General features: G+C 41.8%; 1 protein-coding gene across 1 annotated transcript in view; it reads right to left on the reverse strand.

Annotated features, from left to right (window-relative positions):
* The window catches only part of raver2 (ribonucleoprotein, PTB-binding 2), a gene marked incomplete at both ends in the record, with an annotated part of 88,484 nt that overhangs the window by 2,901 nt on the left and 68,001 nt on the right, over positions 1-17,582 (reverse strand). The window contains 10 exons of the mRNA XM_084548475.1: positions 491-730; positions 2,298-2,399; positions 3,592-3,702; positions 4,480-4,661; positions 5,760-5,868; positions 8,848-9,224; positions 11,447-11,558; positions 12,204-12,302; positions 12,418-12,500; positions 16,164-16,284. Coding sequence (XP_084404601.1) covers positions 491-730; positions 2,298-2,399; positions 3,592-3,702; positions 4,480-4,661; positions 5,760-5,868; positions 8,848-9,224; positions 11,447-11,558; positions 12,204-12,302; positions 12,418-12,500; positions 16,164-16,284 — 1,536 coding nt within the window. The remainder of the gene's footprint in view (positions 1-490; positions 731-2,297; positions 2,400-3,591; positions 3,703-4,479; positions 4,662-5,759; positions 5,869-8,847; positions 9,225-11,446; positions 11,559-12,203; positions 12,303-12,417; positions 12,501-16,163; positions 16,285-17,582) is intronic.

Raw genomic sequence — 17,582 nt, forward strand, 5'->3', positions numbered from 1 at the left:
AAAGAAATTTATCTCAACTGTTGTGGCAAATAAAGACTCTACTATTTCAGAATTTCCTCTCAAGACAACCCTGACATCCTCAAACCATCTTCCAGTGTTTTGTTTGCTTTTATTGTGAAACAGTTCCAGTAAAATAAAATAAAAAGATTCCCAATTTGCTCCCCGTATCTAATTTTTAAAGCAAACGACAAAGTTCTGACCACTGCTCATAACACAGAACTAAAAAATAATAGTCAGCACTTATATTTATTACTAATAAGAACACACACATGAATGAAAGAAAATCACTAAGATGAACTGTAATCCCTGCTGTAAACAACCACTACCGACCATTAATATCAGAAGATGGAGAAGAACCGCTGCAGTGCTTAGCAGCAAAATGAAATATTTGGATTTGACCTGAGCCAGAGTGTGTTGCCATTTAAAAAACTGCACTTACAAAAGCATTGAACGTTTCATATCCCGTATAACCAAGCTTCTCTCTACTTACATAGTAGTAGGTGTTCCAGTCGGTGGTGGCAGTGTGTGCGTGAGTGACTGGACATGGTGTGGCTGCCGCCGCTGCTGCTGCCGCCGCCGCTGGGTGTGGTGCCCCAAGGAAGCCGGGCATTAAAGGCAGGGTGCTGTAGGCTGGGAGCACGGCAGCAGCTGGCAGGACGGCAGGCGCAGGAGCCGCACCGTTGCTGACCGCGTGCAGGGACACACCTAGGGGCTTACACACATCCACCTCCTACAGGAAACACACAGGGACGTGTTTAATGATTCACACACTGCAAAAACATACAAGTATTAAAAGCATCTCTTAATTTGACTGAATAATGACTGAAATACTTTCATTGATATGTTCAGATCATAGAATGGATAAATATGGACATGGGACCGCTTTACGGATCCAAGATCATCCAAGAAATTATCAAAGAAATTGACACTTGAACATGCATTATCATTATATTAACTACCTAAAATGACAGAAACCATCCTTGAAAAAAAAAAAAAAAATATTTGACATGTATTTTAGTTTGGCCCAAATCCCACCCACTAACATGGAGAAGGTGGAGCTTATGACCTATACTGCAGCCAGCCACCAGGGGGAGCTCTACTTGCTTTGGCTTCTTTAAACTTCCTATGGTTCAGATTAACCTGTGTGCCCTCTTGTGACCGTTATGAAACACATTAGTGCCTATGACGGATCGCTCATCGTGTATGTTCACAAATGTGTTGCATGGGGTTGTTCTCATTTCTCAGGGCAACGAATTCTACAAATTCAAGTCAACATGGGTTCAGTTCAGTTCATGTTCAAAAAATAAAAAATAAAAATATTAATAGGTTCTCTACCACAAATGATCTCAGCCGACCAGAATGTAATTCGGCTACGCAACAAGAGCCACGGTAACATCTTCAAACAAACACTTCATACACAATCACATTTCCATCACTTCAGATTACATTGCCTTGCACACTTTCTGGGGCTTTTTTCTTGCTTGATCCTGACGTTCCTCTCAACTTAAACCAGGTCCCCATGTAAAAATGTGATAATTTATGCGTTTTTGTCCCCAAAAGGTAGCCTGTCCCCTATAAACAGACGGTATAAACAGACTTATGTCCCCATAACACAAGTAATACAAGGATACGCACACACACATACATAGCCCCCAGCGGCAGATAAGATTGGACCTGGCTGCTCCGGGTGTGTGGAGATGGCTGGTATCAGCTGCTGGGTGCAGAGTGACGTGTTCCCTCTAACAGGGTATCAGTGTCTTAGAGAGAGGTCACGCTCTCCAAATAAACACGTAGACAAACTCCATATAAATACCAGCATGCAGCTCAGATAGGTTACACCATCTGCAGGCCAGGAAATTGTTTGACTCAGGTTTGGTTTTAAAGAGCTTTGCTTGTAAATATGGAGTTTGGCAGGTGGAGCAAGACCCACTCTAAAGAAACAAGCATACAGAAATGCCAAACCTACAGGGTTTGGGGGTTTAAAACTGTAAATGATTCTCAGAAATCTAGTCAAACTTTGTGCACAGTTGTATTTAATATGCTCACTTTGTGCGAGTGAGGTCATGGCTATCTGAATGGGCCCCTCTTAGCCTCTAATGAATAATTTGTACCCGGCTATCACTAATTCAAAGAAGCAAATGGCTAACTTGTCTAAAAACGTTTATCACATATTGGGCTCTTCAACCTCTTTGATGCATGCTGATAGCTGAAGTGATAGATACAGGGACTGAGTGTGTGTGTGCTCGGGACCAGCTGGTTAAGACTTTGTCAAGGTGCAGGCGTTTGTTTGTGTGTACCTTGCTGGCGTAAGCCTGGTTGGCGGCTGCAGGTTGGGAGTAGTACTGACTGACGGCCTGCATGTAGGAGCTGTAATACCCATAGGTATTAGCTGCTTGAGCCTGGGACACAAATACACACAAGAAGTTTATTTCACAGCTGTTGTGGTTAACGGTTAGTGTTTACTTTTCAAGTAAATATTCAGGAATCTATGTGCAGTTTATATAAAAAAAGATTTAAATACTTGGATGCCGTGCGTTAGTGTGTTTTGCACTCTCATGTTTACAGTGCATGCAATAACTGGAGGAGCAGGGTCTGTGAAGGTTCTCAGTCATCTGGGTCATGGTGTATCCAAAAAAGGCAACTGGACTTGTAGAGTTTCTTGAAGACGTTTCATCCAAGCAGCTTCTTCAATTCTAAAGGACTAGTGGGGAGTTGAGGTTTAAAATAGCAACATCTGTGGATGTTACCCAGTGACTGTGATAAATATGGACAATGCGTCGCCACCTCCTTGCATTGGCCAAACTGACAGTAATTTCCCGGGGATACAGGCGGCGCCATCTTGCGACTTTAGAGCCAGAGCCTGCGCAAGTATCAATGCCCCGCCCACACTTAACCCAGACTCACTTGCATATTCATTTAATTAATACTACGCTCTGCTCTACCTCCACCAGTTACAAGGAAGTGTTGGATTATCTTGTTTATTTTTTTCCCCAATTCTCACTGTACCATGAGAGCAGTTGGCATAGCAACTGGCGCTCGTCATGATGCCACATCCTGTTTCTACAGAGTCAAATAACTAAAACAAAACTTATCAGAAAAATTGACACTTGTATTTTAGTGTTTTTGTTCGGCCCAAGTCCCATCCACTAACATGGAGGAGGCGGAGCTTAGTACCTATACTGCAGCCAGCCACCAGGGGGAGCTCTACTTGCTTTGGCTTCACTTTTAAGGAACAGTTCTGTTGTCCAGCTTTATTCAGTTTATGCTGTAACACATCAGAAACTTGCTAGATACTTACCTGTCGTTGGTGGGTGGGTGGGGACTGTTTGTCCCTGCCCTCTTTCTCCATCAAATGGTGGTCTAACAGATAATGGGTCGTTAGAGCACCATACACCCACAGATGTTCCTGTTTAAACCTCAACTCCCCACCAGCCCTTTGGAACTGAAGAAGCTACTTGGATGAAGTGTCTTTAAGAAGCTAAATTTGTCCTTCTGAAGGGTCAGTGAATAATTATTGATGTATTCTACTATTTAAAAAAAAAAAAAAAAAACAAGCAAGAGAGAAAAAGAACGAGAGTAGTTGTGTGTTACCTGTGTGTGCTCCTTGCTGTAGTCTACAGCTGTGCCGTCCTGTGGAGCAGCTGTGCTGTAGGTCTGAGCTTGTGCTGCTTGGTAGTGCTGGTACCACTGCTGCATGGCCTCCTGTGACACATACACACAAGCAAACATCAGGTGAAAGAGTGGATGGAACAGACAGATCATGTTTGCTCAGTAATAATCTCGGCTTTGCAGGAAGACAGAAAGAAGGATGCCCCTTTCTTTCTGTCTCTCTCTTCCTTTGTTATTTATTAACTATTGTTCTTGCCAAAGGCTCTCCAGTGTTCCTCTCCTACGTCTCGTCTTTCCAGACAAATTAAACTGACTGTTTTATTGGTTATCTAATCATGACTCATTTGTTTAGACGGGTAGGTTGTAATTAACATTTAAAATTGGGTTTACTTCTTGTTGCAAATATCAGATATGTCAGTTACTGCTAGAGGATGACAAGGGCAACAAAAAGAAAGAAAGAAAACGACTGACAGACAAAGACAAGGGAAGAAAGTAAGAGGTGCAGACACACAGCCAGTAAGGGAGCTTCGTGAACTGTTGGAGTGTTTGGAGAGAGGAGGGGAGAAGGGACAGATGGAGACACACAGCGCTCGCTGCCAAATCCACTCTCATTCTGTCTGTCCAAATATCCATACTCATTCTCATCTCTTCCACCTCCCTGCCTCTCCTACTTACAGCTCACTCTGTCAGTGCTGCACTCACCATCCATTCATTTTCTATCCATCCATCCATCCATCCATCCCTCTCTCTATCACCTATTCTGTTCATCCCTCTCTCACACGTTTTAGGCCCATCAACACATTTGTGAACATGCATACTCGCACCCATGCATGCATCTCCATGCTTCATAATTAATTTGCATCGCAGTACCTGTGTGTAGGCCTGGTTGTATTGGCTGTAGTCGGCGGAGGTATCAGTGCTGTATGGGGCAGTGGTGGTAGCAGCCGCACTGTGGGAGAAGGAGCCGGCGCTCTGGGAGGCCACGGGAGCAACTGAGCTGCCGTACACCCCAGAGCCAGGCTGTCCTGCCTGGGCTTTGCCGCCCACTGACCCTGAGCGACAATGGAAGAATATATAAAAAATTTAATAATAATAGTCACAACAGTGTGGGTTCAAATGTAGTACTACACTGACACCGACTGATCTGGTTGCTCATGTTCCTCCAAAAATTCACATAAGAGCTTAAATTAAAACGAATGCAAATAGTGACAGTACTTCCCTGAAGTTGACATATATATTCAGCATGTACCCAAATAAAAATATCAGTTATGTTGCTTCCTGCAGATCACGGGTGTCAAACTCATTTTAGTGCAGGGGTCACATACAGGCGAATATAATGTCAAGGGGGCCAGACCAGTAACATAAAACCTATAAAAAATGACCGCTCCAAATTTTTCCCCTTTGTCTTTGTTTTAATGCAAAGAAGTACATCGTGAAAATGTTTACATTTAATGAACTCTCCTTCTACAAAAGCATTTTATGAACAACCTGAACTTTCTAGACAGAAAAATAAGCAAAATCTTGGCATATTGCTGTCTGCAGCTTAGTTCTGGGTGTTTTATTCTGTCCATTACTCTCACTATATCAGTTAGCATTACTCTTATTGAAAAATTGCAGTTAAAATCTTCTATGTAATTTTTCACACTTTGCAAATTCGGTTTTGGCGCAGTAGCATATTTGCATATTTGGGTCATATTGAACATGTGCATCAACAGCAAGCGTTCAGGTAACTCTGCAGGAGCTAATGGTAAATGTGGTGAATACACACTGACCACAGCTGTTATCCATACATAAAGGAGCAATCTTAGATCTTTGTGAACCCAGGTTTCAGTGTCATGGGACAGAGTCCAGTAGTTTTGTCACTAAGTGCTATTTTTTATTAATATAGGTGCAAGTGTCTTTATGTTAGTGGAGTGATTCACCACATTTCTGTGCATAAATAAAATCTCTTGTGTAATATATGTGCTTTTATTTCCCCCTAATGGAAAAAAAGGACTAAAATGTCTGTATATATATTTTTTTAATTTTGCATTGTAACTTTTTTGTAATTATTGTGCAGTTTAAAATTTTCACATTGCATTTTAATTTGTCTGAGACAGAACAGAAACACACTTTAATTGCTTCATGTGTCAATGCGTTACTGTGCTCACCTTGCAGAACTACTCCTGGCATTACACTGGCCAGGTTTAGGTAAGGATTAGAGGGCAGGCGGACTTCTTTAGGAGGATCGCCCAACAAAGAACTCTGACCGCTGTTTACCTGAAGAGACAGAGAGATGAATTAAGAAGATTGTCAAAAACTAAATCCTTTGCTGCCGGCTTCTTTCCTTCAAAAGTAAATGTTCAAAACATATAACACAAGGGTTTAAAGAAGACTTTTATGAGCTACCGTGAAGGCCTGTGAGGATTGTTCCCTCTATTAATTACAGTTTCTCTCCATTAAACAGGCTTTAGTGAAGACAGCGCTGGGACTGGAGTCCCCTAAGAACTTCAGAACTGTGATTATCTCTTTGTTCTGACTTATAATAGACGTTAGCGTCGCAGGGCTGTATTTAACCCAGGCTTAGTCGAGGAGATGTAGAGGAGCACGGAAGCCAACAGGTATTCAGAATGTGAAGAGAGGAAATGCAGGTGAATAGACAGGAGAAAATAAGGGCGAGACAGAGATGCATTATGAGAATTTCTCAAGGCAGGGCTGAGATTGTGTGTTTGTTCGATGAAGTTAAGACCAGATGAAGAATAAATGCACACGATAGAAATAGGTACAAATGTAGAAAAAACAGAGAAGCTTAAGAAGGACTCCAACATTAATAGATTACTAATGGATCAGTTTTGTTTTTTAATTTAATTTACTTTCAAATCAATCTACTGAACTTTGAATTGTTCATAAATGTGCATAGTTGATATAAAAACGTATGCACAATCCAGTGGTGGGCCGTCAAGGCCAGCAAATCCTTCTCTGCTGGCCTAAACCATATCAAAATCACTGACTTACATTTTAATATTTTCCCATTAATCTTATTAAATTATTACCAATTACTGCCTATTCTTTTCATTGTATTCCTTTATGGTCTGCATCTCAGCTGCGGTGGTTCCAGCAGTGTAACTTTGCATTAGAGCTTTTATCCAATCATATTTCAGCCGTCATGTGCTGCCGGAGTGAAGGAAATCTGCCTGGGCCTTCACAATTAAAACTGCAGGCGGCTGAAGCTTGAAATATGTTGTAATGACGCTGTTCCTTTAACCAATCACATTTCAAGTATGTATTCTTAGTCCTCCAGATATTTTCACGGTAGATTTTGAAGGAAAAGCTGGATATTGTGAAGAAAGGCCACCCAATCCTGGAGCTAGGTAGCCTGACCCAGCCGGGAAAACTTTCAGTCAGCAACTATGAGCACTACCCTTGGCTGACAGGCTCAGAGGAAAACTCTAAATTGTTTATTAAGTTCTGGTGAGTAAATTAAATTATATTTACAACTTTTATGTATATTTTATTGGGACGACATGCTTCTGCTGGATTTGACATATGTGGTGCTGGTGCACAGCTGCAAAGCGGAGCGAAGCGGTGAGTGAGAGGAGACTTTTTGAATTGTTCTAGTGAGTTTCTCTCTTTAGTTATGGCATTCATCTTGCTATATGAGATACCTGTCCATGATGCAACTTCCTGTTTTATTGCATATCCGTACGTTGTTGATGGTTTCTATAGCAGTGGCATCATAACGATTGTATCAAGAGGTGTTTTGAATGAGGTTGGAGGTCATTGAACTCCTAGGTGGAAAATGCACGGCCTGCCACTGCACAGTCGTACAAATTAAAACATGACGACATCGTCTGCCGCAACTAAATGCACTAATCGATTAGTCAAATAAATAACCAGTTTTACACTGCTACACTGCAGAGCTTCTCTCTCTCCATCCTGTGGCAGTGAGAGTTGCACAGTCCCATCTCTACTTTCAGTATTGTCCAAAGAAGCAAAGCAAACGCCAGTGAGTGATAGATAATCTTTGTCCGCAATGTCATTTTTTATTTTAGATTGTGATCTGTCTTCTACAAGCCAAGTTTTTTTTTTTTTTTTTTACAGGATACTTTCTTGAACACTTCCCAGATTCTATTCTATTTTCTCCCTGACAGTGAGTGAATTCTCAGAACCTGGGTTACATCTGTAACCTTAACTTCTCCACCTCACTAGTTTCTGCAGGCTCCTCCATGTCCTTCGCTACGGTTGCTCCCTTATTCAATTGTGGCAAAACAATCACTGCTGGTTGACATCAAGATTCACCATGCGATAATCTTATCTTAATCAATCTTAATCAGCATTATATGAAGTCAATTTGCAATGTGCAACGGATGCCGAGTAGTAGTTACTAGTGGTGGGACTTTAACGCGCTAATTCCGATTAATTCATTACAAAAAAAATTAACGTTTGTGTTCTAAACAACGCAGAACTTTCGTCAGTGCATGATGTCCTGGTACACCGATTACACTGATGCACACGTCAGAGCTCGGCTAACGCCTACCAAAATGGAGGAATCGGATGAAAGCACGTTGCTAGGACTGATGGAAGGCAAATTTTATTTAAAAAAAAACTACCTGATGGAAGCCTTGATAAAAATTGTGCAAATAGTGCAACAAAAAAAAAGTTTGCATACCACCCAAGCACTTCAGCCCTATGGTGCCATCTAAATGCAAAGCATGTTGCAGTGAGCACAGAAACCTGCCAGAGCTGTTAGCGCTAGCAGTCCTGGTCAATACTGTTCTGAAAGGTACTTAAAATGGCACTTTAACTTTAGGTCTGTTCAGTTTTGGCCAGGGATATTTTCTTTATTTTTCTACTGTTTTGAAATTAATTGCAATTAATTAAATGCATTTTCCAGACATTAAAAGAGTTTGGGTTTACGATATTCATGTCTGTGTCTATTAGTTGATTCAGTCGTAAACTAAAATGCTTTTAAATTAGAAAATGTTGCCTTTTGGGGAAAATATTGTTATTAAAATGTGATTAATCGTGATTAATTAATTAGAAAAGCCTCTAATTAATTAGATACATTTTTTTCAATGGAGTCCCACCCCTAGTATTTACGTCTACAACTGTGTAATATTTGCAGGCTTCAGAACAGATCTGGAGGCAAACAGTGAGTGATGCTGTACAACATGAGATGTAGCAGATGAGGGACAGAGGGGTTATGATGTCTGTTGGAGTCTATTGGTTGTGTGCAAATGTGTTCTTGGCTGTTCTCACCATGCTAGCCAAGGGGCAGCCATCTGAGCTGTTGTGCTGGCCTGTTGAAGCATAAACTCCTCCAGGGGGTTTCGGTGGAGGCGGGCCAAGGCCTGAGTTACTTATACCCAAGGCATAGCTCTGTCCCTGCAGCTGCGAGCTCACCATCGTCCCAGGGGGCGCCGGCTGCCTGTCGTAGGAGATGGAGGAGGAAGAAGAAGAGGGGCAAGAGGTGGAGGAAGCAGCAGGGGCCGTGGACACCGAGTGGGTGCTGTTTTGGTCGCCGCCTCCTCCTCCTCCTCCTCCTGCTCGACCCTGGAGGTACGGCATCACACCCGCTGCTGTGGCCACTACTGCGGCGTTGTGGGTAGACACTGGCACCGACTCCTGTCCCAACTCTGTGAGAGGAGATCAGAGACGGACAGAAACATGAGGAGGGCAAAGGAAATGAAAGAAAGTTGAAAAGTTAAAGATAAGGAAGACGACGCAGCATATAGAAACACACTAAAGGAAATTAAGTGAAGGGAAATGAAAGCAAGGTGAGGACAGACGCCAGATAAACGTGAAATGGCTTTTACTGATTTCCATCAGTGTCTCCGTCTCCTCTGGACAGAGACGAATCACTCAGACGGCTGGAACCTGAGCGCTCAGCCTGACCGTCTCTGTAGAGCCAGCTGTAATATTTGAGGATGAGTTTGCAGCTCATAGATCATCACTTATCATGTTTATTTACAGCGCAGCACTTAGCTCCACACTCCCAATATTTCGCTCACTCCAGGGTTTAATAACACAAATATGTACACACATGCAAAGACACAATTTAAAGCTGCACATACGCACTAAACATGAAAACACACACACGCGCACCCTCACACTTATTATAAAGCCAATAATACTGTGACAAATGGCCTCCATAGCACAATAAAAGAATCAGCTCTAACAAGCCTTAAGCTAACATTCCCAGCAGACACCGGCACTGATAAAAGCCTCACATTACACAACCGCGAACATGTACACACAAGCTAAGATGGACACAAATGCACAACCCGCTGTTTTTTTTGTTTGTTTTTTTTGCGCACACACACACTATATGATATATTATTTCCATTTCAAAAGGTGCAGCTTTTCTCAGCTGGAGATTTGAAATGCAAATGAACTGCAACTTTTCCTGGGGATGTGTTGTACAGTTGTGTACAACTGTGAGGCATTCTGACATATTTAGTGAGACAACCCCACATCACTGTGACCGAGGGATATTAACCCTTTACACATGTATATCACTTTATTATTCCGTGTTTAAAGTCCTCTTTATACTAGTTATTGCACAAAAGCACCTGTGAAAATACAAATAATGAGGCACATGGTGGTCTGCCAGCTGGATTTCTAAGTTAAATGTTGTCAGTGATGGCAAATGTAACTGACGTGAATTTTTATTTTTTTGCGTGTGTGTGAAGGTGAGGTTTTTAATTGCACCAACACTACTTTTGCAACAAATTTTTCACTTTATAACTTAGTTTATCAGTATATAACACAGTCCTCAATCAAATAATGCATGTACTCATCCATGTGTTAGATCATCTCTGGCTACGTTTACATGGACGCTAAATAAAATGATAAAATGCACTGACCAGAGACGACATTAAAACCACTGACAGGAAAAGTACATGACATTGACCATCTTGTGACAATTATGACCACCTTCCTAATATTGTGTAGACCTCCCTTGTGCCTCCAAAACAGTTGTGACTCATCAGAGAATGGACATGGGCCTTGTGAGGGTGTCCTGTGGTGTCTGGCAACAGGATGTTGTTAGTAGGGGGCCTTTGGGTCCTATGGGTTGAGGGGAGGGGCCTCTGTGGATCATCCCACAGATACTTGATCAGTTTGGGATCTGGTGAATTTGGAGGCCAGGTCAACACCTTGTACTGTTCTTGGTGTTTTTTTTTAGTTGTTCCAAAGGCGTTTTTGTGTGTGTGTCCGTGTCAGGCTGCATCCTGCTAGGGACGGCTGCTGCCATCAAGGAGTGTCACTGCTATGGGGTGGGGGTGCCTGGTCTGGTCTAGGTGGGTGCTACATGTCTAAGTAACATCCACTTGAATGCCAGGTCCAAAAGTTTCCCAGCAGAACACTGAATTGTTACAAAAATGTCTCAATGTTATTCATTTCTCCTGTCGGTGTATTTAGTACATATTGCTTTGAAACCGTTTTTAAAAACGGATTTACCCCAAAAAACAGAAACAAGCAGCATGATTACAGATGCTCCCCGAAGGGCAAGTAACACAAGTAAAGCACGAAACAAAACAAATACGATTAATTAAATGTTAAAATCAATTCAATTTTATTTATATAGCGTCAATAACAATACAAATCGTCTCAAGACGCTTTACAAAACCCGGCCTGAAACCCCCAGAGCATGCCTGAAGGCGACGGTGGCAAGGAAAAACTCCCTTTTAACAGGAAGAAACCTAAGGCAGATGGGTCCCAGGGGGTGCAGCCGGTACCCCCTGGGACGATGGTGGAAATTTTATTAAAATCATCAGTGAAAAAGACTGAAGGCTTCCGTTTATTACACAAATACCTTCGATTACAGGGTTTATTACTGGTAAACCATCCTGCTCACCTGTAGGCGAGTCTCCCAGGAGGCCTTTCCCAAGCGGCACAAGCCCTGGGGGCCGCAGAGACAACGCTTTCTGCATCAGCAGCCTGGACGGGTCCCCGAGCAGACTGGAGACCTGATGAAGAGAGAAGAGAGAGGAGGGAGAGGAGAAGGAAGAGCATTACAGATGGAGCACAACCTTAAAAAAACAAAGAGGAAAAGATTTAATCAAATGAGGAAAAAGAAAAAGTGTAGTACACCTCCAGTAATATCAACATATCATCCAGAAGAAGTGTATATACAGACTGTATATCATCTCTTTCCATCTGTACTAATGCACACAATAGTATATCATTTTGAAAAAAAAAAAAGATAAGAACAATAAATGGAAAAAAATAAAAAAAATGTATAAAAGTGTCCGTAAACAGAAATAAATCAAATACGCTTTATCTTGTCTGGATTCATCAAATATTCCAAACATCAGTAACTGTGACTTTTAACTTTCACTTCGGCAAATAAAAACAAATAAATAAAAGAGAGGCATTTTAAAAGAAAATATGCAAATGTAGAGGGAGATTTCAACACCTCGGGGTCTTACTTTAAGCAGAAAAGCAGCAATTAGTTTGCATGATTTCGGGGTGGTTAGGTTCATTATGCTTTAAGTGCTGAAGATGAAAATGTAAGAGGCACATACGCACATGCCCACAGCTATGTTTAACTCTTACCACTAACCTATGCAAATCATCACACACACACACAAACACACACACAGGTATCTTACGCTGCTGATGCGCTTGTCTTTGATGTGTAGAAGCTGCTGCTGCGCGAGCTGCATGTGCAAGAGGTTCTGGAGGACTAGGCCATTACCGAGCATAGCACTCTGCAGGGCAAAAACAAAACAGGCATTACTGGAACAAACACATCCACACACACACACACACACACACACACACACAGGTTTAAGAATCCCACACGGATGCTGGTGCTACTGTGACCTGGTGTGCTTTTCCCAGCGTGAGCAGAGCCGTTGTGAGGGGAGGTCTGAGGAACGGCAGGCTGGCGTGACGCCCGTACTTTCCTGAAAGCACAGACAAACGAGAGAACAACATCAATCAGCGGCTCCATTTGTGATTTTCTTTTGTGTGTAAAAAATAAATAAACAAAAAGAAAGAAAGAAATGTTGCTTCCAGTAATGCACAAATCAATCCTTCTCTCAACAGGCGAACACGGGAGGAATTCAAAGTCGTGAAAACCGATCCATCAGCCATTTACAGCACATTTCAAGCAATCACGCAGACGTCTGCTTTATAACGAGCACGAGTAAATCAATGTTGGGATATTATTTTAGCAGGATATCAAATTGCCATCCCCCTAACTGTTTTTCTAATTTCAATTTTAATTTGGCGCACTTAAAAGAAACTCAAAAAAACAAAAAAAAAACAAAGCAGAGACATGCTCAGATATCAAACTTTCTTTCTTATAACTTATACTGAGCTGTAGATTGTGAACCTCACCCATCATGCAGGAGATGCACGTGAAAATCTTGAAAATTGGAGCTATTGCACAGTATTAGTACGTGCAGATACTTTTAAAAACACATTCCTGTGCAACTATGACATGACTTCACCACATTTTACACCTAAAGCTAACAGGTTTGCGCTCTGTCTTCGTTCTGAGGAGCCAACTCTTAAAGTTACAAAGGAACCGTAGCAAAAAATCAGTTCATTAATAGTGATTTTATTTATTGTGTGATCAGGCTTGCTCTGGGGTTTCAGGCCGAGGGTTTTGTAAAGCGTCTTGAGACAATCTGAATTGTAATTGACGCTATATAAATAAAATTGAAAAACTGAATCTGGACGGAGGCAGCTATGCATCGTTTTGGTTTTAATTTGTGGATTATGATGCGTTATAGATTAGTTAATTTATGTAAGAGTTGCTAAAATTATGTAGAGGTCTTGCGCTAGTTTGTCTAAGTATTTTTGGGTCTTGTTGCATGTAAGAAGGTCAAGAATTATTAGTGGTATCGTATACAGTATAAATAGTTTAGTAGTTTATATACATATTTGACATATATCTTATTGTTTTTACTTATGTACTTATGCAAAGGCTGTTACATACTCGTTGAGAAGCGAGAAATTTTGTTCTCTCAACTTGTTCTCGACCAGGCAGAACTTTTTTCTCGTGTGGTGTCCGGCAACCATCCCGCGATTGGTCGGAAACTGGAAGTGGGCGTGGTTAATGCGAAATAGCAGAAATGCTAGCTGCTATGAGCTCCCAGATGCTAATATTCACAGTGTGACTGCTCATCTGTCCTGAGTGGAGATCAGCATACTGCGTGTCGGTGCATGATGAATGAACGGCACGATCCGACGGACACGGTCGTTGAAACGACTGACCGACATCGGAAAATAATAAGAAACGTGCCTCTCCCACACGTGTGACGTAAGCTGCAGTGGGAGGGTCCTATGAGGACTTCCCTGAAGTTCGGCACTTGAGCTTCTAGTGAAGAATAAATTACATGACCAGAACAAATTTTGTTCTTGTTCTTGCAGCCCCAGGAGCCAAAACAAATTTCTCGCTTCTCACGTAGTATCTAACAGGCTTAAGTACGTTTCATTAATTACTGTGTCATTCTTTCGCGATGTTTTTATACTGATGATACTTTGGAATTCACAATACACTACTTGTGTTTTAATATTCATTTTGTATTATAGTCCTCTTGCGTTTTCGGTCTTATTCAGTATCATCCGTTTCTGATTTCAGTTTTCAGAGTAAAATCCCCCAAACACCAACACCTGCCTTCAGATTTTGTAATAAGTTTGTTTAAATTGATGAAATATCAGATGAAAACCAATAATTGACATATTTTTTGTTGAGTAGTACTGAATCAACAGTTTATTTTCAGAGGGAGAAGAAGTACAACCCCTGTTTGCATTAAAAACCTCGTGTCATTTCCTTTGCAGTACTGAATTGTGACACCAGGTAATACGATTGTGTTATCTGTAATTTTTAAGCAACAGTGCTAAAACCACAGAAGCCGAAAATCTCACAGGGTATGCCTGCATTCACACTCGTGAACCTGTGAACACGCTACCTGTTCAGGCTTCATAGAAGAAAAACTGGTCACATCTCTCACCTTCGGGCAAGTGTCACCATACCCCTGCACACACGCACTACGCTACACACATCCTTTCTTTGGTGTGTTTCCACAAGGCCTCCTCATAATAAATGTAAGCGTCAATGCTAATGGCAGCTTCTTCCAGAATAGGTAAAGTTTAACATTTAATCAAGTTCCTAATTTTAGACTTTAATTGTGCGTGCTCTTCTTTTAAGAGAGCTCCCACACCCCTCCCATATCCTCTCCTTCCTGTTCTCATTTGTTCCGCTAATGTCACACGATTTCATTTTAATACCTGATTAGCCATTCATCAAATAATGAAGCCGTCGACGGGGTGATTACAGTATATCGGAGGGCCTAGCAGCGGGACAGACTCGTACAGTGGATCTCTGATTACCAGCCAAGTCCCTTTAGAGTGGAACGATTCCTCAAATGGATGCGTTCAAGACACTGATAGGGCCTTGGAATTTAAAAGATTAGTCAAAATGTGCAGCGTGCATGTAAGTCTGATACACCTTTATTGTTTGAAGTGAATGATTTAACAATGACTCATGCAAACAAAATCTTATTCCATAAAGACACATTGCTTGCAGGGAGAAAATCATAATCAAAGTCCCTGAACACTTGCTTGAACAACCAGACCAGTATTCTAATTGTCTAGATATCTAAATATCAATGTACAGTTTAGGAAAAAGAATATACCATTGTCAACAATAAAGCAAATCTGCACACCTGCCATCTTCCCAAAGGATACTTCAGCACCTGGAGAGGAGGAGCCAGAGGATGGAGAGCCCACCATACCTTTACCTGAGCCACAGCCACCCACTGTATTCTCCACCAAATAACTTCAAGTGGCTATATCACTTTTCGGTTTGTGATCTGAAGCAACACCCCTCTCTAGTACAATCCCACCCACTCCAGCTCTTGGTGACGATTTCCTGCCACATAGACTGTACAAAGATGGACAACGAGCAGCTCATCTAAAGTGAAGCCAAAACAACTAGAGCTCCCCCTGGTGGCTGGCTGCAGTATAGGTCATAAGCTCCACCCCCTCCATGTTAGCGGATGGGACCTGGGCCAAACGAAAACATTAAAATACACATCAAATATGTTTTTTTTTCCAGGGATGGTTCCTGTCATTTTAAGTAGTTAATATAATGCTGGTGTCTACTCAAGTGTCAATTTTTCTGAAAGAAGTGGTGATGCATGGTCCATATTTATATACAGTCTATGGCTTTGATCTACGTCAACACAGAAATAGCTCAAAGTGTCGCAAGGTCTGCAAATCAAAACTTGAAATTTAGTCCAACAATTATCAGTGCTCTACGTAGCAGAAACAAGTGGAAACCTCCGGGACAATGAAGCCAACATGAAGTGCCCAAAAACTGCACTTCTACCAAAGACCATTCGCGGTTCGCTCCAAAATCCCACGGCAAATAATATCTACAGCCTGGCACAACCATTTTGGTCCCCTCAGCAAATTTCTCAATTAATGATAACGGTTTAATTTGTATTAAGGCTTATAGAAACGCCTAATTTCATATGATGTCATGAAGGATTTGTCTTGTCTATCTTTCTATATAGTCAAAGAGCAGCACTTGTCACTGCAACTGAAAGTAATACCTCCTCTCTTCCCAGTGTGGTACGGTCTCATGAGGATCTGCAGGGCGGCAGGGTTGGTCATGCTGGTCAGCAGCTGAGCCAGGTTCGGTTCTGGTAGCAAGCCTTTCCTATTGCTCAGAATCTGCGGAGGGAACAAAAACACACAAACAAGTTAGTGTGCATGCGTGCGCAGTACAGTACCTGTTTTGATCTTGTCAGTAGGAGCCCCCGACGGCTGCAGCAATCATTACACTGGTTTACATCATCAGGATGTGTCTGCAATGTCAGCAGAGAGGAGTCTATCTGGGAGACAAAAGAGAGGGGGGAAAAATGCCAGAAGGAAGGAGGAAGGGACAGATCTGTTTGACAAAGGAGCAGGAGGAGGGAGGCGAGGGAAGAAGAGATGAGGAAAAACAAGGCTGAAGAAGAGTTGGGAGGAAAACGAGACTTGAAAAAAGTAGAGGCCGTCTTTCAGACATTCACTCTAATTCCTAAATTCTCTTTTTAAAAAAAGTTTTAAATTTTATAAGTTGTCATCGTGTACCTTTTTCTAATATAATTGTGCAAATCAATGATGAATGATGAATCAATGACCGTCAGCTTGGTGTGTCCCAGATCCAACATGTATAGTTGGAGATTAACTCCCATAAAACTTTTATCTGCGTAGTGCAGCTTTTTAGGATTCAATCCCGCCTTGTGGCGTCAATAAACACACACATACAACAAACAAGAGTCGTGCAATAACGGCGCATCTAGTAAGATGACTTAAGAAGTCAGAACGTCCTTGAACTGAAAAGATCTCCACTGACTTGTGTTTAACCAATTCACAAGGCACATCTCAAATGAACAATTCACTGACGCAGTACGCTGAGGAAATGTGACTCAGCAGGAACGCTGCTGAATAAGACTGTGATAAAACGAATGCTTCGCTTTGGTAGATCCTCCTCGGTGATGACATTGTGACAGCAGTTTGACTTTTATGAAGATGATTAATGTGGCAACAAAGGCTTGAACTAAACCGGGGTTTGTTGCATTCGTTATCAGTCTTGATCAGGTGCTTACCATTTGGCCCGAGGTCATTCTGTTTTTATAACCAGGCTGTTACTAGGTCCAAAGCAGGAAGAGAATAAAGCAGCGGCATCACTTGTATTACAGTTACAGACAGGGCTATAGAGGTAAAATTAAAGGTGGGTCAACCCTACCTTATACAAATGGCTTTATTCGTTGAAAGATGGACCAACCATTATCTCACAAAATCAGATCTTTCTTTTTAATCAATGTTTAGAATTGAGAAGAACAACAAACATCTTCTGTAACCGCTTGTACTCTGGAGGGTCGCGGAGCCTATCCCAGCTGTCATTGGACGAGAGGCGGTGTACGCCCTGGACAGGTCTCCAGTCTATCTCAGGGCTAACACATAGAGACAGACAACCATTCACA

This window comes from Chelon labrosus, assembly GCF_963514085.1.
Source record: "Chelon labrosus genome assembly, chromosome: 7".
Taxonomy (NCBI): domain Eukaryota; kingdom Metazoa; phylum Chordata; class Actinopteri; order Mugiliformes; family Mugilidae; genus Chelon; species Chelon labrosus.